At 42.0% G+C, this 23,918-nt stretch overlaps 1 protein-coding gene across 2 annotated transcripts; it reads right to left on the reverse strand.

Annotated features, from left to right (window-relative positions):
- Positions 1-1,134: 1,134 nt before the first annotated feature.
- On the reverse strand, positions 1,135-23,653 carry st6galnac (ST6 (alpha-N-acetyl-neuraminyl-2,3-beta-galactosyl-1,3)-N-acetylgalactosaminide alpha-2,6-sialyltransferase). 2 transcript variants are annotated; one of them, XM_083994402.1, is made up of 10 exons: positions 23,556-23,653; positions 20,437-20,684; positions 13,023-13,494; positions 9,104-9,272; positions 7,802-7,976; positions 5,024-5,162; positions 4,524-4,627; positions 3,611-3,694; positions 3,382-3,481; positions 1,135-1,962 (listed from the first exon to the last, which is right to left on the reverse strand). In XM_083994402.1, the coding sequence occupies exons 2-10, from the start codon at positions 20,568-20,570 to the stop codon at positions 1,783-1,785; spliced, it is 1,557 nt and encodes a 518-aa protein (XP_083850528.1). In that variant the 5' UTR covers positions 20,571-20,684; positions 23,556-23,653; the 3' UTR covers positions 1,135-1,782. The 2 variants fall into 2 exon arrangements, with proteins under 2 accessions (XP_083850528.1, XP_083850529.1); XM_083994403.1 differs by having other exon boundaries at positions 20,437-20,681; positions 23,556-23,631.
- Between the last annotated feature and the right edge of the window lie 265 nt (positions 23,654-23,918).

Below are 23,918 nucleotides of genomic sequence, written 5' to 3' on the forward strand. Positions count from 1 at the left end.
AAAATTAGTTAGAAACAAGTGAAAACTGTCTAAAAACAAGTTAATTCTTAGGTGATGAGTCTTATTTTAAGTGGAAAGAGATTAGTTTTGACTAAAATTGAGACATTTTGACAAGAAATAAGACAAATATTCTTGGAAAGATATTGAGTTTTTGCAGTGTATACAGACACACACATTACAGACTCAGAGGCAGAACATAATGAGACTAAATGTCAGAAAAAGACCTTGGCCACTGCCTGCAGTGCTCTAACCGGCTATTTAGGGGGCGGGGAGTCGGGGTATTTTAAGCAAGTGGCCAAACTCTTGAAACAGTCCGACACACAGTCACAACAACAAGAGGCTCCGTCTGCTTCCACTCTGATTGTACGAGTTTGTTTTCCCAGCAGCAGCAGCAGCCTGGTTCTGGTGACTCGCAGGAAACAAGTCCAGTTTAAAAACCTGATTCAACCACAGAAACTCTCTCTTCTTCCTCCTGTATCTGTCCACATGTTAAAGGGACAACGAGGAGTTTCTATTTGGTTATAAAAAAGTCTCATATTAATGTGGATGAATCTACGTTACCACTTGTTAATGAGCCCATTTTCGATAAATATATCGTTTTGTCTCTATCGTTATTTTGTTATTATTAGTGGTGGTGGAAATGCTGGGCGAGCCGACCAGCGTTTCTTTACTTTCGGTTTCGTGGCGAGTCATGAGAATAACGCCGCCGAATAGCCATTTATGGTGGGAACTACGACGGTATGTGATCGTCTTCCAACCTCTGACTTTAATTCTTGATGAATGAAAACATGAGTCTGTCTTGCGCCGGTCAAAGAATTTCATGGTGCGCGGAGGCTCAGAGTGAAAACGCTTCGCTTTTCCAAAACTCCTCGTTGTCCCTTTAAAGGTTGAGTCTGGAGTATTGTGCCCAAAAATAAACATTAGACTTATACAAATGAAATCCGTCATCACCTATGGGCTTCTAGTTCAGGTGAAGCTATGTGCAGCAGAGGAGGCTCAGGGCTGCTAGCCGCGCTAGCTGTCTCTGATGCTAATGAGTGCTAGCAGCTAGCACGTCTCTCTCTCTCAGCAGCAGCAGTCAGGACCGCAAAGAAAAAGAAATACAGTCTGAGTGAAGCGCTGGAGCCACGGACCGATTCCCCACCGTCACCGACAACTAAAATCTCGACTGGTAACAAGTATGAGGACCGTTGTAGTGAGCTAGCTCGATGCTAACTTCGGCTAGCGGTAGCGGTTAGCATCGCCGCAGATGGAGGGGCCCAGTTTCAATGTTTTACAAACTGCAACGAACAAAACTCCCGACTCTATACCTTTAACTCTCTCAGTCAATAAACTAAATGCTAACATTAGCATTTAGCATCCATGTGCGTTCATCATCAACTCTGACCTGTTGGTGGCGCTGTAGAGTCAGTGACGGTTCATCCTCTGGGAGCTGGAAATAAAATGAGTTTAACCTACGAGTCGACCAAACCAAACCGAACAAACGCAGTCTGGGAAAAAATATATAAAAGTTTTTAAAGACGAACAGACAGACGTTTGATAAATAAAATAAAGTAAAATATCTGCTTCCTGAACAATCACAGCAGCTGTCATTTAGAAAAGAAGATGGAGAAGATGAAGAATCGTTTCCTTCACAAAAAGAAAACTTCTGGTTCTTGTTGCTCTTTGAGTCATTTTGTCGCTCCGGCAGGAAGGGGCGGGGCCGTCGATCTGCATGTGGACTTCCTGTGTCCTCCTCGCCGCCGTGCTGGTGATGCGTCGTCGTCGTGTGTGGACGTGAACTCAGGCGTTGTCATGGTGCGTGTAGAGCTGGATGAGTCCGGCCTGGTGCAGCTGCTGCCACAGACTCATCTCCATCCGCAGGTCGTGGTTGATGAAGAAGCCGACGGAGTGGAAGCTGCGGTCGTAGTAGTGGTCAGAGTAGTTCTTATAGTCCGAGGTCATGAAGCCGTACGCGCTCACCTGCATCAAAACACAACGAAGCACAGTGAGAGACCGACATTGACAACAACACTGCAAAAACTCAAAATCTTTCCAAGAATATTTGTCCTCTTTCTTGTCAAAATGTCTCATTTCTAGTCAAAACTAATCTCTTTCCACTTAAAATAAGACTCATCACCTAAAAATTAACTTGTTTTCTGATCATTTTCACTTGTTTCAAACTGATTTTCAATTGAAATAAGTAGAAAAGTCTGCCAGTGAAAGCAAGTTTTTTGTCCTTGTAATAAGAAAGAAAAACTTGATCCACTGTCAGATTTTTCTACTTATTTCAAGTGAAAATCTGCTTGAAAGAAGTAAAAAGCGTCTAAGAACAAGCTACTTTTTAATGTGATGAGTCTTATTGTAAGTATAATGAGATTTTTGACTAGAAATGACATTTTGACTAAAAATAAGACAAATATTCTTGGTAAGATTTCTCACACTTCTCACACTTTCCCAACTCCCCATGGTCAAATGAAAGGTCACTGGGGCCTGATTTTTGGCGAGGAGGTGTGTCTTTGGGTAAACTCTGGATGTCCCGAATTTCAGAATGAAAGTCCAATTTTTGGACCTATAATGATGAATTTTAACCACATCCATGACCCTTCAAGTGGACATAAATGTCCAATGGGTTTTTTAATGTAAAAAATAAAGTAAAAATTTTAACTAACAGATATCACCATGAAACTTCCCAAGTTTATCACTCACATTAAGACAAATATTTTTTGTATTACAAGTTTTGTCAAATTTTATGTTTAAATATGTAAATGAGGCAATATCCAATGAAATATGCGCTAATTTCCAGAACCGAAATCTGAACAATGGATAAAGCCCCTTTCAAAATTCTTGTTTTATTCTGTTGACATATTAGAGTCAGACGTTTTCACAGAGGGGATTTTGGATATCTCTTTTTTTTATCACTAAAATACTGTCACCAGCCCTAAAGCCCATAGAGCCCCATAGCAATTTTGTGTTTTTGCAGCAAAAACAACTGGCCAGGAAGGGGTTAAAAATGTTGAAACTCATGTCAAAAATGATTTCCATGTTTAGTCAAGACCCAGCCCGATATGTATCACAAATATTTTGGGAGTAACTAATATCTAAATTTTATCCAGGGGTCATGGAAGTGGTAACAAACTGAAGGATCGTCTGAGGGTTTTAAAGCAGGTTTCAACAGCGACGAGAGAGAATCTGCAGATCTGTGGTTGAAGGCCACACACACACACAGACACACACACACACACACACACACACAGGACGAGCTCCCACAAGGCCGCGGGGCTGCGAGTCTAAACAAACCTCGCGCTATCGGGGCAAGTGCAGCCTCGTCCCACTGTAAATACAAATCAGCCCTGAGGCAGCGACCATGACGACGATGACGATGATGATGGATGTTGTTACCTTGTCACAGGTGTGCAGCGCAGCCAGCAGCATCACGGCACCCGTTGATGGACGGTAAATGTCCTTGTATTTGGTTTGCAGAGTCTTCGACCGGAGGAACCTAAAGAAGAGGAAGGAGAAGAAGTTAAAAAGAGGAGTTTAAAGGGATAGTTCCCTTTAAAGTGAAGAACGAGGATGTGAAAGTTCCTCAGAAGCAGCAGCAGCAGCTTCTCCTCCTGCTGCTTCTCACCTGTTTCTGAGGTAACGGATGAAGTCTGGGTGGTACATCTTCAGCTTCTCCGCCGACACGTCCTCTCCAAAGTACTTCATAGGACTGAGAGGAGAGGAGGAGGAGGAGGAGGAGGAGGAAGAGACAGGGCGTTATTATAAACTAGGACCAGTTCATTAACAATCAGTGGGAGAAGATGAAGGTGTGAAGGAGAAGGAAGGAGGAAGTGGTTGATGAAACACAAAATACATTTGATGTGATGATGGAGCTGGAGGAAACCGAGAGAAGAAGGTCTTTGTATCATCATTAAAAGGGATAGTTCAACATTTTTGACAAATTGGCCCATTGCCATAATTTCTTGGTTTTCCTCATCAAACTCATCAAATACACAATCCAACAACTCCAAAACGCTCTGGTGGACAAGTTGTGACCTGCACATTCACCACGCTATGAGATAATAACACAACGTTACCACACAGAGTTGTTTTAGAGGGAAATTCATGCAAAACCGCTGATGCACGTTGCCTTCAGGGACAGTTTTTCATCAACAGTCTCTGTATTTCCCTCTAAAACAACTCTGTGTGGTAACGTTGTGTTATTATCTCATAGCGTGGTGAATGTGCAGGTCACAACTTGTCCACCAGAGCGTTGTGGAGTTGTTGGATTGTGTATTTGATGAGTTTGATGAGGGAAACCAAGAAATCCCATGAGCCTCCATAGCGTAGCTCTGAGCAGCTCACGGCTCTGCTCCGCCGTTCTAAAAATAGCTTGCACCGACAATTAAAGGTAACGAACCTACTGCTATGACTATAGGGATTATGGCAATGGGCCAATTTGCCAAAAATGTTGAACTATCCTTTTAAGCTTTATATGTTGAAATAATCTTTTCTTTATTTCGTTCCTCCACAGTTTGTAAAATGATTGTGTGACTCACTCTCTGTTCTTCTCCGGCCCTCGCTCCACCAGAGAGTGAGTGGCCGCCGCCTTCATCAGCAGGTAGTCCCGGTCGTGATCCGGCAGGAAGACGTACCGCGTTTCCTGTCAGAGGAGAAGATGATGATGATGAAGATGAGACAGTGTGATCAGTGAAGGAGGAGAGACTCTCTGGTTGCGGTACACTGCAAAAACCCAAAATCCTTCCAAGAATATTTGTCTTATTTCTCGTCAAAATGTCTAATTTCTACTCAATACAAACCTCTTTCCACTTAAAACAAGACTCATCACTTGTTTTTAGATCATTTTCACTTGTTTCAAGCAGATTTTCACTTAAAATAAGTAGAAAAACTTGCTCCACTGTCAGATTTTTCTACTTATTTCAAGTGAAAATCTGCTTGAAAGAAGTAAAAAGTGTCTAAAAACAAGCTACTTTTTAATGTGATGAGTCTTATTTGAAGTAGAATGAGATTTGTTTTGACTAGAAATAAGTGTGCGGACCTGGGACAGCGGCGGTCCTCGGTAGCCGACCCGTCCGTAGCTCCTCATGGAGTTCATCAGTGTGTTGGTGGAGAAGGTGTAGTGGGTGGTCCGAGACCCCACGTCCTCCTCGAAGCCCTGGAGGATCGCCCCGTTGGTCCTGAGCAGCAAACACACACACACACAGAAAACATAAAACACACACATAAACACAGCGTCAGGGACTTCAAAATAAAACAGGAAGTAGAGACAAACAGGAAGTTTCTGTTAATGAATCGGTCGACTGAACGACTCCTCTTTTACTGTTTTGTTTTTACAAAGAGCAGAACATTTTTATTATTGTGTTTTAATACACTAATACACACACTCATCTATCTATCTATCTATCTATCTATCTATCTATCTATCTATCTATCTATCTATCTATCTATCTATCTATCTATCTATCTATCTATCTATCTATCTATCTATCTATCTATCTATCTTATTTATTATTTTATTCACCACATATCACAAGGTGAAAAGAAGTTCAATCACAAACATGACTGTACTAACACTCATACAGCATAATATGGGTTACTGTAACATCTAAATTTTCCATTACATTATCTAACAGAAACTTCCTGGTAATATAGTTGTCAATCATTAATAAGCTTGTACTTTTTAAACAAAGTGTTAGTGACTTATTACAAAAGGTGAAAGTGTGAAACCGGACTGAATGAGTCACCGCTGCTCCCTTCACTCCCACATTCACTGGAACTCATTTTTTAAAATCTTTTTCACCAAAACCTACAATGCAACGCCTGAACTCTGACAGTTTGTTGTTGTTCTTGTGTAATTAAGATTCATCGGTGGTTGAGACACAATGTGAGTCAGTCCCAGTCCTGATTTACTGTATATGGGACCACCAGCTGTAATTAACTCTGTGGGAGTGGGAGCCTCTAAACCCAGTGGAGCCCTGCAGAGCGCCACACCCTGCAAATATGTGGCTCCGCTAACTAACAACGTGTTTCTGTGAGTGAAGCAGCAGTTTGGAGCAGTTTGGAGCAGCGTGGAGCGGACCGAGGCACCGAGCCAACAGGAAGCTGCTCCGTGTTTTCACCTGAGAACACACCTCCCTAATTTCGAGAAGGCAAACCCAGACAAGATAGAGAGTTGATTTAATCTGTTCCCTAATCCACGCTACATACACTGCAAAAACTCTAAATCTTTCCAAGAATATTTGTCATATTTTTTGTCAAAATGTCTCATTTCTAATCTCTTTACACTTAAAATAAGACCCATCACCTAAAAATTAACTTGTTTTTAGATCATTTTCACTTGTTTCAAACTAATTTTCACTTGAAATAAGTAGAAAAATCTGCCAGTAAAAGCAAGTTTTTTGTGCTTGTAATAAGAAAGAAAAACTTGCTCCACTATCAGATTTTTCTACTTATTTCAAGTGAAAATCAGCTTGAAAGAAGTAAAAAGTGTCTAAAAACAAGCTACTTTTTATGTGATTTTACATACTGTATAATGAGATTTGTTTTGACTAGAAATTACATTTTGACTAGAAATAAGACAAATATTCTTTGAGTTTTTGCAGTGTAATTTCACAACTATATGGGATTTTGCAAAACATGTGCCTTCCCAAGATGGATAGAATAAAATAAGAATGGGAAAGAGAGTTCGGAGCCCTGATTCCTCCCAATGTGTGGAAAGAGAGTTTGGAGCACATCCATGAATGTTCTATAAACGCCCGACACTGCTTGATTCAATTTAAAATATTGCACAGACTTCATTACTCCCAAACAAAGCTGCATAGAATATTTCCTGAAGTCTCTCCCTTGTGTGAGAAATGTGAGTCCATGGAGGGAACCCTATCTCATAGTTTCGCTCTCTGCCCCAAACTTCATTCAATTAGACCCAGATCTTAGTTTAATAATAATTCTGGGAACATCTGAGGGGCTAAGGAAGCTAAATAGTGCACAACAACAACTTCTGGCATATGGCCTTATAACTCACGGTACTGCCCTTTTTTTTGTTTTTGTTTTTTTGTCCTGTCTGTTTTGTTTTATCTGCCTTGTTGATGTTACTTGTTATACAGTTTTGTCATTAGTCCTTTTTGTTAGGGATTACTTTTTACTTCTGTAAAAAACATGGAAACGTGACTGTCGAAGTGTTAAAGCAGAAGTAAGCGATCCGGTCGTTTTGGCTAATGCTGCGTTCCAGGCAGGCTTTTGAAATCGTAAATTACAGCTTCAAGTCACGACTTACGACTTTGTAGCGTTCCAGGCAACCCACTCGTGTTTTTCCGACCTGTTTCACCTGTGAAAGTCACTATAACGGCCACTCGTAACTTCTGACCTGTGAACTCGTACCAGATCGAACTGGTACGAGTTCACAGGTCGGAAAAACATGAGTTACGGGCTGCCTTGAACGCACCATAACGTCTTGTCAGCAGATGGAGTTAGCAGCCCCCGCCCTCGTCATGGATCTATTGGTCTTCGTCCCTACGTCACCACATTCAGGCGCATCCCTTGGCTGCACACACAGAGAGGACCGCCCCTTTATGCCGTTCTCTCTCCTCATTGGATAAAGGTTGTAGGATACGAGGAAAGTTTTCTCCTCGGCTCAGAGCAGAGCAGAGTGACTGACAGACCCGTGTTTCAGACCAAACACTCTATGTAAGTGATTGCTGTCGGAAGATACAACTATTTAAGACTTATATTAACACAAAAATATCGCTTACTTCTGCTTTTTCTGCTATTTCTTTATGTGATCAGTTTCCTAAGAAACATATTTGAAACGTGTCTTCACCTGAACACGTAGTGGTGACCGTCGATCTCCTTCCCTTTCTTGGAGTTGTTCAGGATGCCTCCGTTTCCCACCACGGCGCAGCGGATGCACTTTGATTGGTTGCTGCGAGCCGGCCAGTCGTCCAACAGCCGCCTGTTGGCAGTCCGGTTGAGGACGGACAGAGTCTCTGACAGAGCTGCAGACACACGCACAAAGAAACAACAACTCAACTAAGGAAAAGGAAAACTTCTATTCAGTGTGTGTGTGTGTGTCTTTGTGTAATTGCATCCGCCCACAGAATGAGCGGCTGCATGTGTGGGCACAGCGTGTTGTCTGTCTGTCTGTGATGAAGCCCACGTTTCTTCAATCACTTTGTCTCTTTGTCTGGACACATGTGGAATGTGGCAGATGTTAGATAACAGCTGACAGCTACACACACACACACACACATACACACATACACACGAACATACACACACTTCTGACAACAGTGTGTGATTACAGCTGCAGAAAACGAACCCCAGAATCTGCAGTTTCAAATATTTAACCTTTAAATTTGAAATATTAAACTTCATATTTTGCTAATTTGCTGCATATTCCTGAATAAAACTGTGTTTGACGGGATATAGTAGGTTCGTTACCTTTAATTGTCGGTGCAAGCTATTTTTAGAACGGTGGAGCAGAGCCGTGAGCTGCTCAGAGCTACGCTACGGAGGCTCATTATGGGATTTCTTGGTTTCCCTCATCAAACTCATCAAATACACAATCCAACAACTCCACAACGCTCTGGTGGACAAGTTGTGAGCTGCACATTCACCACACTATGAGATAATAACACAATGTTACCAGACAGAGTTGTTTTAGAGGGAAATACAGAGACTGCTTGATGAAAAACTGTCCCTGAAGGCAACACGCATCAATAGTTTTGCATGAATTTCCCTCTAAAACAACTCTGTGTGGTAACGTTGTGTTATTATCTCATAGCGTGGTGAATGTGCAGGTCACAACTTGTCCACCAGAGCGTTGTGGAGTTGTTGGATTGTGTATTTGATGAGTTTGAAACCAAGAAATCCCATGAGCCTCCGTAGCGTAGCTCTGAGCAGCTCACGGCTCTGCTCCGCCGTTCTAAAAATAGCTTGCACCGACAATTAAAGGCAACGAACCTACTGCTATGACTATAGGGATTATGGCAATGGGCCAATTTGCCAAAATGTTGAACTACCGGGGAAAAGAAACAGAAAAATATGAGGTAAAGTTACAGAAACTGAAAGTGGGGGAGGAAACATCTGAAAATAAAATAATAAAAAGTGGGCGTGGCCTCACTCTGGTAGTCGATGCCCCCCCAGCCGTGGGCTCCCGGGAAGCCGCTGAGGCGCCGGTGTTGTTGCTCAGTTACGTGTCCGGCCCACTGCAGCACCGGGACGTCCTGCAGGAACCGGCCTCCAAACTCCGTGTGTGCAACATGGCCGCGGATCCCATCTGGGCATTCCTCCTGGGGGGGCGGAGATAAGGCCTCAGCGTTATCATCACACACACACACACACACACACACACACACACACACACACACACACACACACACACACACACACACACACACACACACACACACACACACACACACACACACACAGCAGGAGTCTCTGGTCTTATCTCCACCATGTGCAACATCCTGCTCGTCCCACATGATCATACACTGCAAAAACTCAAAATCTTTCCAAGAATATTTGTCTTCTTTCTTGTCAAAATGTCTCAATTTTAGTCAAAACTAATCTCTTTCCACTTAAAATAAGACTCATCACCTAAAAATTAACTTGTTTTTAGACAGTTTTCACTTGTTTCAAACTAATTTTCAATTGAAATAAGTAGAAAAGGCAAGTTTTTTGTGCTTGTAATAAGAAAGAAAAACTTGCTCCACTATCAGATTTTTCTACTTATTTAAAGTGGAAAATTTGCTTGAAAGAAGTAAAAAGTGTCTAAAAACAAGCTACTTTTTAATGTGATGAGTCTTATTTTAAGCGGAAAGACATTAGTTCTGACTAGAAATGACATTTTGACTAGAAATAAGACAAATATTCTTGGTAAGATTTTGAATTTTTGCAGTGTAGTTAGTTACACAGTTAAAGAGGACAGGACGCAGACTGCTGCTTCAGACAGAGACAGAAAGACAAACTCATGGTGAAATGTACACGGACACTTTGCTGATGCAGGAAAACTCGGAACCACAGACGTAACGAGGAGTTTCCATGAAACACACGGACGCTCGTTAGTAGCTCCGTCTCCTTCACTGAGCCATGAGCTGCATGGTTCTCTGTGGAATCAATTATGGTTCTGCCTGTGTGTGTGTGTGTGTGTGTGTGTGTGTGTGTGTGTGTGTGTGTGTGTGTGTGTGTGTGTGTGTGTGTGTGTGTGTGTGTGTGTGTGTGTGTGTGTGTGTGTGTGTGTGTGTGTGTGTAGTAAGAAACTCAAATGAATAAGACAGTGATAATCATATGCACTGCAAAATCTCAAAATCTTTCCAAGAATATTTGTCTAATTTCTAGTCAAAAACTCATAAACTTTATGTCAATGTCATAACGTTGTCATTAAGTGTCATTCGGTTAACCCTAACCCTACAAAAAACCGAATGACACTTAATGACATTGACAACGTTATGCCATTGACATAATGTTTATGACACGTTCATGACTGTGTCATGTCAGTCTTATGACGATACCTTCAAGTAAAGTGGTACCGAAAATTCTGCCAGTGAAAGCAAGTTTTTTGTGCTTGTAATAACAACGAAAAACTCAGATTTTTCTACTTATTTCAAACGTTGAAAAAGGTAAAAAGGTGTCTAAAAAATAAGATACTCTTTAAATGTGACGAGTCTTATTTAAAGTGGAAAGAGATTAGTTTTGACTAGAAACGACATTTTGACAAGAAATAAGACAAATATTCTTGGTAAGAGTTTGAGTTTTTGCAGTGCATATGGAGGCATTATTTCATTTAACTCTCTCACAGAACCCTGTTTTGTCCCCCATGAGGCGTTCAAAGACTGAATGTTTTCTCCAAATGGAGCCAGCTCATGGGGCAGCATGTGTTAATGACGCACACACACACACACACAAACACACAAACACACAAACACACAAACACACACACACACACACACACACACACACACACACACACACACACACACACACACACACACACACACGCACACACACACTCTCAGGGAGGAGACGAGCTGGAGAAACAGCGTCACTCTGGCGCTGGGAGCCGTGACGGGTCAGACACGCCCAGTCAGCCGCCACCCAGCGACAACATCTGGAGCATGAGGCTGAAACCAGAGGTGGTTTCCACTATAATCAATCATTTTGGATTTTTGGGTATTTGTCAATAAATCTCATGACAAAAACAAAAACAAAATCCTCAGTGTCATGATCCTCGTCCTCCTCCTCTCAGCCTCAGACTCTTCAGCGTCACTCACAGCTGCTGCTGCTGTAAAAATACTCCCCACGGCTCCAAATGTGGATCCATCCGCAGCTGAAAATAGTCCCGGTCTGTTTTTAAGTGAAGCAGCTATAGATACAGTAGAGGTGGTGAAGAGTCTCTGGTGTCAGGGCCACACACACAGTGACAGAATACTACACACTGCAAAAACTCAAAATCTTTCCAAGAATATTTGTCTTATTTCTTGTCAAAATGTCTCATTTATAGTCAAAATTAATCTCTTTCCACTTAAAATAAGACTCATTACGTAAAAATTAACTTGTTTTTAGATCATTTTCACTTGTTTCAAACTAATTTTCAATTGAAATAAGTAGAAAAATCTGCCAGTGAAAGCAAGTTTTTTGTGCTTGTAATAAGAAAGAAAAACTTGCTCCACTGTCAGATTTTTCTACTTATTTAAAGTGGAAAATTTGCTTGAAAAAAGTAAAAAAAAAAAGTGTCTAAAAACAAGCTACTTTTTAATGTGATGAGTCTTATTTTAAGTACAGTAGAATGAGATTTATTTTGACTAGAAATAAGACAAATATTCTTGGTAAGATTTTGAATTTTTGCAGTGAAAACATGTTTCTTTAATGTTTCTCTGTGAAATTGAACTCTGAACCTGAAAAACTAGTTGAGAAAAATAACTGGTAACAGTGAGTAACAGCTGATGCCGCTTCATCAGAATTGTGTCATTTCCTACAAACTCAAACGTGCCACAGCAGAACCAGTCCAGGTCTAAACTCTCTCCACTCTGAGTGTGAACTTCCACTAACCCTTTGATTTACAGGCCGCTAATTACATGATAATGTCTAGAATTTGCCAAGACATAATGATTGATTGCGTAGAAATAGACCAGAAATAATTGGTTATAATTTGCAATTGCAAGGAGGAAATTCTGACCTTTCCCCAAAAATTCAAAGCATGAGAAGAAGCATGTGTAATCTTTTGCCCTTATGAAAAACATGACATTACTATGAGATTGACTGTTATTTCTTGACATTATCACGTAGTTAGTGGCCTGTAAATTAAAGGGATAGTTCACCCAAAATTGAAATTTGAAATTATCTCCTCCCCCTCATGTGGACTAAGGGCTGGGAGAAGTTTCAGAGTCCTCCGTGGCTTCTCTGAGTTACAGGGGGTCTCAGCGTAGCAGTGCATGTCCATATGACGGTTGCAAATGGATACCAACTGTCTTCGTCACAAAAAGACACACCAAAAAACATCCAAATACCTCCATGCTGCTCGTATGTAATGTCCGTCTTGTATTGAAGCCCCGAAATGCGAAATTGTCCCGAAAAAAATTAAATAAGCTCCTCTTCCCAGTTCGTCAAATTTGACGAACCGGGAAGAGGAGCTTCGAGAAGCTTCCGCTACAAAACAAGCTTGAAATATAGACTTATTTCATTTTTTTCGGGACAATTTCGCATTTCGGGGCTTCAATACAAGACGGACATTACATACGAGCAGCATGGAGGTATTTGGATGTTTTTTGGTGTGTCTTTTTGTTACGAAGACAGTTGGTATCCATTTGCAACCGTTATATGGACATGCACTGCTACGCCGAGACCCCCTGTAACTCAGAGAAGCCACGGAGGACTCTGAAACTTCTCCCAGCCCTTAGTCCACATGAGGGGGAGGAGATAATGAGTGAAATTTACTAAGGTTACCAAACTTTCTGCTCAGCTGGATCAGAAGAAGACGAATCAGAGGAAGAATCAGAGGAGGAGGAGGAGAGGAGGAGGAGGAGAAGAGGAGAACTCACAGTCTGTGGAGCGACGTCTTCTCTCATGTAAGTGTCTCCGATGAAGGGAGGCTCTGTCGGCCCGGCTGCGGCTGCTGCGGCTGCTGCTGCTGCTGCTGCGGCCGGCGGTGCAGCGGTTCTGGCGCCGGTCCTGGTTCTAGCGGCTCCATCGGGACCGTTGGTGCTGCTTCTCAACTCTGAAACGTCCTGCACTCTGCCAGCGAAACCCTCCACTGGGGGGATTCTCTCTGCTGGGGGGTTTCTCTCTCTCTGTGTGGATGTCCGAGGGTTTAAAGTGGGAGTGTGTGTTGGAGCCTGAACATGCTCAGGCTCAGGCTCAGAGGGGGGATCGGGGTGGAAGGTGGGGGCCGGGGGCTCTGGGGGGAGGCTGGGGGCCAGGGGCTCTGGGGGGAGGCTGGGGGCCGGGGGCCGAGGGCTCCACGCCGGGTCGCTGTGGCTCGTCCTGTCCGGTCGGGGCTCAGAGTCCAGTGAGCTGTGGAGGACAGAACAACATGGGTCAGGGACAGTTTCCTGAAGGATGAGGATCTCACATCTGTGGAGCCAGCACCCACTTAGCTTAGCTCTGTCTCTGAGTCTCATGTCTTTAAAAGGGATAGTTCAACATTTTGGCAAATTCTCTTCTCACTATAACCCCTATAGTCATAGCAGTAGGTTCGTTACCTTTGAAGGTGAGTAGATAATGAGTGAAATTTCAATTTTGGGTGAACTATCCCTTTAAAGGGATACCGGTAGTTCAACATTTTGGCAAATTGGCCCATTGCCATAATCCCTATAGTCATAGCAGTAGGTTCGTTACCTTTAATTGTCGGTGCAAGCTATTTTTAGAACGGCGGAGCAGAGCCGTGAGCTGCTCAGAGCTACGCTACGGAGGCTCATTATGGGATTTCTTGGTTTCCCTCATCAAACTCATCAAATACACAATCCAACAACTCCACAACGCTCTGGTGGACAAGTTGTGACCTGCACATTCACCACGCTATGAGATAATAACAGAACTTTACGACACTCTGAACTACTTTGCGCTTTTGAAATCCCTCCGCCCAGCAGCCATTTGCCTCTATAAAACAACTCTGTCTCATAATTATCTCATAGCGTGGTGAACGTGCAGGTCACAACTTGTCCACCAGAGAGAATAGGGGTTATGGTGAGAGGAGAATTTGCCAAAAATGTTGAACTATCCCTTTAATCTTCACTGAGAGAAGAGACTGAGTGTTGGAGGAGCGGTCCTGTCTTCATGCTAAGCTAAGCTAAACTCAGTAAAACAAAGGATGTCAGTGCTTAAAACACATTTGTTGTTACTTTATTTTAACAATGTAAAATCCGACGAAGAGACATTTTTTATTTTCTCACTTTCTCTGAGTTTATTTTTGTTTCCATCGTCAAACACCTGTGAGGTCATTTGTCTCTGTCGGCATGGAAACAGGAAGTGAAACTGTTTGCACAAAAAATATGACTTTTGTAACTTCAGCTTCTCTGACTCATCATGCTGTGTTTACATGTGTGTCTCTGTGTTGTTACTGCTTTGCATCTTTGTGGTTGTTGTGTTGTTGTTTTGTGCGTCTTCAGGATGACTGCGTTTTTTAACTGAGCTTTAAGAGGAAACACTTCACACCTGTGTTTATATCTATGTTGCGTGGTGACCAACATGTTTATTTCAGTCCGACAGGAACAGGAAGCAGCAGTCAGGTAACCATGGCGCTCTTCAACTTAAACCTCATTGGCTCTTTTTTTTTTTTTTTTTTTACACACACTGCAAAAATTCAAGATCTTACCAAGAATTATTATTTCTAGTCAAAATAAATCTAATTATACTTAAAATAAGACTCATCACATTTAAAAAGTAGCTTGTTTTTAGACACTTTTTTACTTTTTTCAAGCAGATTTACACTTGAAATAAGTAGAAAAATCTGATAGTGGATCAAGTTTTTCTTTCTTATTACAAGCACTACTTATTTCAATTGAAAATTAGTTTGAAACAAGTGAAAACTGTCTAAAAACAAGTTAAAGGGACAACGAGGAGTTTTGGAAAAGCGAAGCGTTTTCTCACTACATTTATGAGCCTCCGCGCGCACCGTAAAATTATTTTGACCGGCGCAAGACGGACTCATGTTTTCAGTCATCAAGAATTAAAGTCAGAGGTTCAAAGAGGTTCACATACCGTTGTAGTTCCGACCATAAACGGCGATTCAGCGGCGTTATTCTCATGACTCGTTGCGAAACCGAAAGTAAAAAACGCTGGTCGGCTCGACCAGCATCTCCGCCACCACTAATAATAACAAAATAACCATAGAGACAAAACCATATATTTATCGAAAATGGGCCCATTAACAAGTGTGGGTAGCGGAGATTCATCCACATTAACGTGAGACTTTTTTATAACCGAATAGAAACTCCTCGTTGTCCCTTTAATTTTTAGGTGATGAGTCTTATTTTAAGTGGAAAGAGATTAGTTTTGACTAGAAATGAGACATTTTGACAAGAAATAAGACAAATATTCTTGGAAAGATTTAGAGTTTTTGCAGTGTATAACCCGACAGAGCAGATGTGGCTCTGCTGTGGTAAAAACCTGCAGCATGGTGAACTTATAAAACCCAGGTAATGAGACAGGAAGCGGAGCGGCTGAATTAAAGTGGAATTAGGAACGTGTTCGTGCTGAACGAAGATCAAAAGGTTGGAAAAGCGGAGGCAGAAGAAAGTCAGTGAACGCAGCAGCAGCAGCAGCAGGTCATTTTAGGTGACGTTGTTGTGAAAGAGTTTGTAGAGGAAGAGGAAGAGGAAGGTGAAATGAAGCAACATCAGTTCCACTGCAGCACTTTATTATTATTATATTAATATGCAGTTCATATGTCTCTTATTAATTTGATTTGTTGTGTTTTGTTTTGTGGGGATGTAGAACAACACAGAGAAAATAATTGAATTATAGTTTTCATTTGAATTATTGCTTTCTCTGAAAACGTTCCAAGCCTCAAAGATTTCATTCTGTCTGGGAACTCAAATGTAACAAAGGGGAAATTCATTTCTATAAAAAAATAAATCTTCCAGTTTGACAATTTCCCTTTTCAATACGGGGAGAGAAAAAAAGTACAGCAATGGGAACAAAGCCGATCTTTGTTTAACCGCAGCGCCTGCAGCCTTCATGTTCTGATAACCTCTTCCTACAACTTTCAATTTTCAAGCCAGAAAATAAAAAAAAATTCTCTCTCAGACCTTGAACTGGTCTCTTTATTTCTCTCCAGACCCAGTTCTCCTCCAGATTTCTGACTGACGTTAAGACGTTAAGAGTTCCTGGAGTTTGGGATTTTATTATTACCAAGGATGCGTCAATAAACATTATGACTGTTGCTCCATGTTTCTTCTTTTCCTGTGTTTTATTTTGAAGGGGTTGATCCATGAAAAGATCTAAAACCATCTCTCTCTGGAGCTCTAGTAACAACAGGTTGGTGTCAGCCAATCAGAAAGGAGGAGGAGGCTCTAAACCTCTCTTCTGATTGGCTGACTGTTTTCTGAGTAATCCAATATAAAACAGAGCAGATTTCAGAATAAAACACTCAGAAATGAAATCCTGCAAGTTGTTGTTGGATGGATGGTGTTGTCCAGGTGGTGAGGGGGTGGGGCTTAGTTGTGACATCACAAAGTGACAGGAAGTCCTGACGGCTGGTTTTAAGGCTCAGTTTCTGAATACAGGCTGTGTGCATTTCTCTGTGGACTGAGGCTTTGATGCTTTCACAGTATTAATATAGAACCTAGAGCTGCTTTATAATCACACTACACATGGACATCTACCTTTATACTGTATGGAGCTTTAACACAAACATCTACCTTTATACTGTATGGAGCTTTAACACAAACATCTACCTTTATACTGTATGGAGCTTTAATACAAACATCTACCTTTATACTGTATGGAGCTTTAACACAAACATCTACCTTTATACTGTATGGAGCTTTAATACAAACATCTACCTTTATACTGTATGGAGCTTTAATACAAACATCTACCTTTATACTGTATGGAGCTTTAATACAAACATCTACCTTTATACTGTATGGAGCTTTAACACAAACATCTACCTTTATACTGTATGGAGCTTTAACACAAACATCTACCTTTATACTGTATGGAGCTTTAACACAAACATCTACCTTTATACTGTATGGAGCTTTAAGTTTGTCTAATGTCTATTACATTATAATGTTCTTCTCTTTCTGTCTTCTATTCTATTCTATTACTCAGTGGGGTCACATTTAAAACAGAAATCCCCTGGGGTCTGAAAACGTCTGTGATGTGATGTTACTTTCACTTTGTTAGAAGCTCCGGTGTTCGGTGTTCATTAAACCGTGAGGAAATCTCAGATCAAAAGGAAGTGAGGAGGAACTACTATTTTTTCAGATTAAAGACGACAAGCTTTTAAAATGAAAGACCTGTGTGAGCTGAGCTGCGGTCCTTTGGCTGAAACAGGCCTTTGAAAAACAGCCATCTTTTCCATTTCTGTTCCTCCACCCCCCCACACACCCCCCTTTACCCCCCACCTCGACTTAATGCATCTTATCTGGAGCTGCTGGCTTTTAAAGCTGGAGCGCTGCCCGTTAATAACAAAGCTTACATTTCACATACGTGTGTGAGAGAAAGAGAGAGGGAGAGAAAAAAGAAAGAGACCACCTCCAGTGAAATAACTCTGGGCTCTTTCTTTTTTTTTTTTTTTCATTCGTGCAGCCGAAGCCTGTGTGGCTTCTTTGTTAAAACCACAATGATACAACTAGAGGGGAAATAAGTGGCTGGTTGCGAAAAAGAAACACACACAGAAACTTTTCATGATCTAAGAGCTGAATCATTTCTCTGGTATCGCTGACCTGAATCCTGCTGCTCCGCTCTGCTCTGCTCTGCTCTGCTCTGCTCGGTCTGTGATGGAGGAAACATATGGACGCCATGTACAGAGACTAGAGAGACTCTGCTCTCTGGTGTTTTATTGGCTCTGAACTGTAACATACAGAGTTTAAGAGTCTCAACTGCACTCTGGAAGGCGTTAACGTCCACCTCAGATTAACACTGAGGGACGTGGAGCATGTTTAAGGCCAGACACTAACAGACAAAAACACGTTTTCTTTCAGAAAAGTCAAAAGAAATGGTAGAAAATCCACATTAAGGTTTTTATTTTACTTCATTTTGTCTCTTTTGTCGGTAGATTTCTCCTAACTTCACTAAAAGTTAGTCTGACCCATGTAATGTCAGGTATCATTGTAAAGCTCTCTCTCTCCTGAGCAATGATGTAGGCTCCAAAAATTGTCATCTCATCCGTATCCGAAACCAATCGTAAAAGTACGATTCACATTAACAATCTATGGAATTTTACAGTACAAGTCTTTAATGGCTGTTTTCTAAAAAAAAAGAGTTGTTTCTCAGACTCTGAGCTGGAAATCTCCACTTCAGCAGCACCTACAGACACCAAACCTTCCAGTTTGATCCCTGTCTATATTCTGAAGGTTTTTACAGAGGGGATTGTTGATATATCATTCACAGCCTGATTTATACAACATTTTATTACAAATAACATGGCGAAATTAGATTTTTTTTTTTTTAGGGCTGGTGACAGTATTTTCTCATTTACAGAGTGATAAAAAGAGATATCCAGAATCCTCCTCTGTAAAAACTTCTGACTCTAATATGTCAACAAAATAAAACAATAATTTTGAAAGAGGCTTTATCCGTTGTTCAGATTTCGGTTCTGGAAATGCATGCAAATTATATCGCATATTTCATGAGATATTGCCTCATTTACATATTTAAACATAAAATTTGACAAAACTTGTAATACAAAAAATATTTGTTTTAATGTGAGTGATAAACTTGGGAAGTTTCAAGGTGATATCATGTTTGTTGAATTTTTTTACCCTATTCACCTGTAGTGTCTCAGATTCCATCCCTGACCATGTGTGACTCCTGTGAAAGCTCCAGTGAGTCTGACACACACACAGGTCTATGGAGAAGCAAACACATGACACTCGCTGTCATTTAATCCACGGACGGACGGAGCAGCTCTGTGTCTTTAAAGGGAACTTCCACTTAGTTCTGCACATGGAGCTGAAGTTTCCTTTCCATGTGGCTCAGACAGGAAACTTCAGCTCCAACGCTGCTGCTGCTGCTGCTGCCATGTGGAATTTGAAAAACAAGGACATTTGTCATGTAGAGAGAAGAGCTGAAGAAAAGCACCGTCAGGTTGAATCATGGGAAATGTACTGTAGGATTCAGTCTCTACAGTTTCCTTCTTCTTTTGACCTTTTTGTTTTGACCTTTCTTGTTTCTTAAATATGAGTTTCGCAAGTTCCTCAAGTTCGTGCACGAACCAGATCACAGGTTTGATTCCACACTGATGCTCCAAGTCAAACTTTACACTTCAAAAACTCAAAATCTTACCAAGAACATTTGTCTTATTTCTAGTCAAAATAAATCTAATTATACTTAAAATAAGACTCATCACATTAAAAAGAAGCTTGTTTTTAGACACTTTTTACTTCTTCCAAGCAGATTTTCACTTGAAATAAGTAGAAAAATCTGATAGTGGAGCAAGTTTTTCTTTCTTATTACAAGCACAAAAAACTACTTATTTCAATTGAAAATTTGTTTGAAACAAGTGAAAATGATCAGAAAACAAGTTAATTTTTAGGTGATGAGTCTTATTTTAAGTGGAAAGAGATTAGTTTTGACAAGAAAGAAGACAAATATTGTGAGTTTTTGCAGTGTAAAAAGCTCTTTTCATTCTTACAAGTTTAATTTCATGCACACAACTTTAATTTTTAAAGTGAACCTGAGTCTCGGCTGCAGACGGTTTCACTTTTCTCGTCTCTGGTTTTTAAAAATGCACAATCAGCTGATTTTAGTTCACATGACTCCCTTTGTTTAGTTTTTTTTGCATGTTCCCCATCACCGCCCTTTGTTTCCTTCCTGTTCAAATGTAAATCAGCTATTGTTGTGTGTCCACTGAGCATCATCACCATCATCACACTGCAAAAACTCAAAATCTTTCCAAGAATATTTGTCTTCTTTCTTGTCAAAACGTCTCATTTCTAGTCAAAACTAATCTCTTGCCACTTAAAATAAGACTAATTAACTTGTTTTTAGACAGATTTCAAACTAATTTTCAATTGAAATAAGTAGAAAAATCTGCCAGTGAAAGCAAGTTTTTTGTGCTTGAAATAAGAAAGAAAAACTTGATCCACTGTCAGATTTTTCTACTTATTTAAAGTGTAAAATTTGCTTGAAAAAAGTAAAAAGTGTCTAAAAACAAGCTACTTTTTAAAATGTGATGAGTTTCTCTGACTAGAAATAACATTTTGACTAGAAATAAGACAAATATTCTTGGTAAGATTTTGAGTTTTTGCAGTGCATGTGTCCTCCTCATCATCAGGGGTCACTCACCTGCTCGCCTCCTCCTGCTGCGTGAAGACCAGGAAGTGGCCGGTCGGCCCCGAGACCCGAGGGCCGACGATGTAGAGGAGGAGCACGGAGCAGAGGACCAGCGCTCCGAACAGCAGCCTCCTCCGGAACGCCATGGTCCCGGTCACAGAGGGGGGCGCCTCCTCCGCTCCGCCCGGAGGAGCATGAGGAGGCTGCTTCTGGCTCTTCCCGGTCCACCGGAGGAGAGGAGGCCGGGGGGGTCAGTGCTGCTGGAGGAGGAGGAGGAGTGGGGGGTTAAAAGGATAGTTCACCCAAAATTGAAATTTCACTCATTATCTACACTGCAAAAACTCAAAATCTTTCCAAGAATATTTGTCTTATTTCTTGTCAAAATGTCTAAATTCTAGTCTAAACTAATCTCTTTCCACTTAAAATAAGACTCATCACCTAAAAATGTACTTGTTTTTAGATCATTTTCATTTGTTTCAAACTAACTTTCAATTGAAATAAGTAGAAAAATCTGCCAGTGAAAGCAAGTTTTTTGTGCTTGTAATAAGAAAGAAAAACTTGATCCACTATCAGATTTTCCTACTGATTTAAAGTTGAAAATATGCTTGAAAAAAGTAAAAAGTGTCTAAAAACAAGCTGCTTTTTACGAACTGGGAAGAGGACAGACCCTGGTTCATCCAAATTTGTAGCTTCCGCTACAAACAAGCTTGAAATATAGACGTATTTCATTTTTTTCGGGACAATTTCGCATTTCGGGGCTTCAATACAAGACGGACATTACATATGAGCAGCATGGAGGTATTTGGATGTTTTTTGGTGTGTCTTTTTGTTACGAAGACAGTTGGTATCCATTTGCAACCGTTATATGGACATGCACTGCTACGCCGAGACCCCCTGTAACTCAGAGAAGCCACGGAGGACTCTGAAACTTCTCCCAGCCACATGAGGGTGAATAGATAATGAGTGAAATTTCAATTTTGGGTGAACTATCCCTTTAATTATCCCACAACAGGATCTGGGCTCCGGTCCGGGTGTCTCTCAGCGCGGCTACAGAGGACGGAGACGGAGACTCGGGCTTCAGAGTGGAAGGAGAAACTTTATCCTGCAGTGTCAACACTCTCTGAATAATCCCTTTTTAATGAAGCCTCAACACAAAGTGCTGCTGGGTCACACTCTTCATACCCCCAGCAGGGGCGTGCACAGACCTTTTGAAGGGCAGGGGCAAAAAGGAAAAAAAGGGCACTGAAGAGGGCACTTAAGCACGCGTTTTAGCTCCTAAAGGACACTTTAGCATGTGTTTTGGCTCCTAGAGGACACTTTAGCACGCGTTTTGGCTCTTAGAGAGTACTTAAGCACGCATTTTGGCACCCAAAAGGGCACTTTAGCACGCGTTTTGGGTCCTAGAGGGCACTTTAGCACACGTTTTGGCTGCCATGAGGGCACTTTAATAACGCGCATTTTGGCTCCTAGAGGTCACTTTAGCACGCATTTTGGCTACATGAGGTAACTTTAGCACGCGTTTTGGCTCCCAGGAGTGCACTTAAACACACGTTTTGGCTTCCAAGAGGGCACTTCAGCACGCGTTTTGGCTCCTATAGGGCACTTTAGCACACGTTTTGGCTCCTATGACACTTTAGCACACGTTCTGGCTCTTAGTGGGCACTTTAGCACGCGTTTTGGCTCCTAGAGGGCACTTTAGCACACGTTTTGGCTCCTATAGGGCACTTTAGCACACGTTTTGGCTCCTAGAGGGCACTTTAGCACACGTTTTGGCTCCTAGAGGGCACTTTAGCACACGTTTTGGCTCCAAGAGGGCACTTTAGCACACGTTTTGGCTCCAAGAGGGCACTTTAGCCACGTTTTGGATCCTAGATGGCACTTTAGCACACGTTTTGGCTCCAAGAGAGCACTTTAGCACACGTTTTGGCTCCTAGAGAGCACTTTAACCTGTGTTTTGGCTCCTAGAGGGCACTTTAGCACGCGTTTTGGCTCCTAGAGGGCACTTTAACACACGTTTTGGCTTGCACTTTAGCACACGTTTTGACTCCTAGAGGGCACTTTAACACACGTTTTGGCTCCTAGAACGCACTTTAGCACACATTTTGGCTCCCAAAAGGACACTTTAACGCGCGTTTTGGCTCCTATAGAGAGAACTTTAGCACACGTTTTGGCTTCCCCTGTGCACGCCACTGCCCCCCAGCACGCACACACACACACACACACACACAGCCTCTTCTCACTCATCTAACTGCTCGCAACTAAACTAAAACTAAAATAACTAAAACCACAGCTACAGATGGAGACCGATAACAAGCACAGGAAGACACAAACACACAAACACACACACACCCTCTAACAGGAAGCCAGCAGTCAGGGGCCTCGATCGCTGGGCCTGCGGGGGTCAACCTCAGCCCAGCTGCAACACTCTGTATTATTAGCATACACACAGACCCCCCCTCACCCCTCCCTCCCCCCACCTCCACTTACTTCTCACCTCTTTGTTAAGTGGTGTCATAAACACAGCAGCTCCAGATCTGATCCGAGATCTGTGGAGCTGCTGCCTCAAATCCAACAAATCCTCAGAGGGAAGTCATCTAATGATGATGATCACTGTGTGTGTGTGTGTGTGTGTGTGTGTGTGTGTGTGTGTGTGTGTGTGTGTGTGTGTGTGTGTGTGTGTGTGTGTGTGTGTGTGTCTGCGTGTGTGTGTGTGTGTGTGTGGCTCACTCTGTTTCCCAGGCAGAGAGAGAGAGAGAGAGAGAGAGAGAGAGAGAGGGGTGGGAATGGAAAAAATGTGTAGCGGTGTGATAGAGTGATAAAGTCTCATCAGCCCCCGTGTCTCTGATGACACACACACAACAACAACGTGTAGATTAGAAGAAGCAAAACTTAACACACACACACACACACACAGACACACAAACTCTCACTCACACTCTCATGCACCAGTGTGAAAACCCACACAAGTCTCTTCCTTCACTCAGAGCTCTGTGTCTCTCTGTCTCTCTGTTTCTGTCCTCGTTTAAAAAACTGTGAACCAGCAGCACTACACAAATAAGTAGTAGAAGAAGAAAAAGAAGTAGTAGTACAAGAATAAGTAGTAGAAGAAGAAGACAGCTTCGTCCTCTCACCAGCAGCAGCAGAAGAAGAAGAAGATCCTGTCCTGGGCGCTGTGAGGTCTCACTCCTCCTCAGTGTTGAGCAGCAGCAGCTTCTCTCCTCTACAGCTCATCTAGTGGAGCTGCTGCTCTGACACACTCAGCACTGTATGATGGGCGGGACCATTGTGAAATGAGCAACAGCTGCTGGCAATTGGTCAACCCCCCCCACCCCTCCCCTCTCTAACCCCCCCTCCTCCCTCCCTCCCTCCCTCCCCACCTCAACTCAGCTCTAGAGCATTGGGTGGAGAGAGACAGAGAGAGAGAGAGGCAGTAAAGTTATAGACATGAGCCGGCAGCTCTGAGGATCTGTGCTATGTGCTATTGCAAAAAACTC

Source organism: Trachurus trachurus, assembly GCF_905171665.1.
Source record: "Trachurus trachurus genome assembly, chromosome: 19".
NCBI lineage: Eukaryota > Metazoa > Chordata > Actinopteri > Carangiformes > Carangidae > Trachurus > Trachurus trachurus.

What these genes read in the sequence shown, in the direction of transcription:
- st6galnac (XM_083994402.1), bottom strand. Translation starts at nt 20,570, where the DNA reads ATGGCGTTCCGGAGGAGGCTGCTGTTCGGAGCGCTGGTCCTCTGCTCC. An exon ending in GGGGGGCATCGACTACCAGA is followed by an intron (nt 7,977 to 9,103) that starts GTGAGGCCACGC and finishes GTGTGTCTGCAG; the next exon opens with CTCTGTCAGAGACTCTGTCC. An exon ending in ATCCGTTACCTCAGAAACAG is followed by an intron (nt 3,482 to 3,610) that starts GTGAGAAGCAGC and finishes CCTCTTCTTTAG; the next exon opens with GTTCCTCCGGTCGAAGACTC.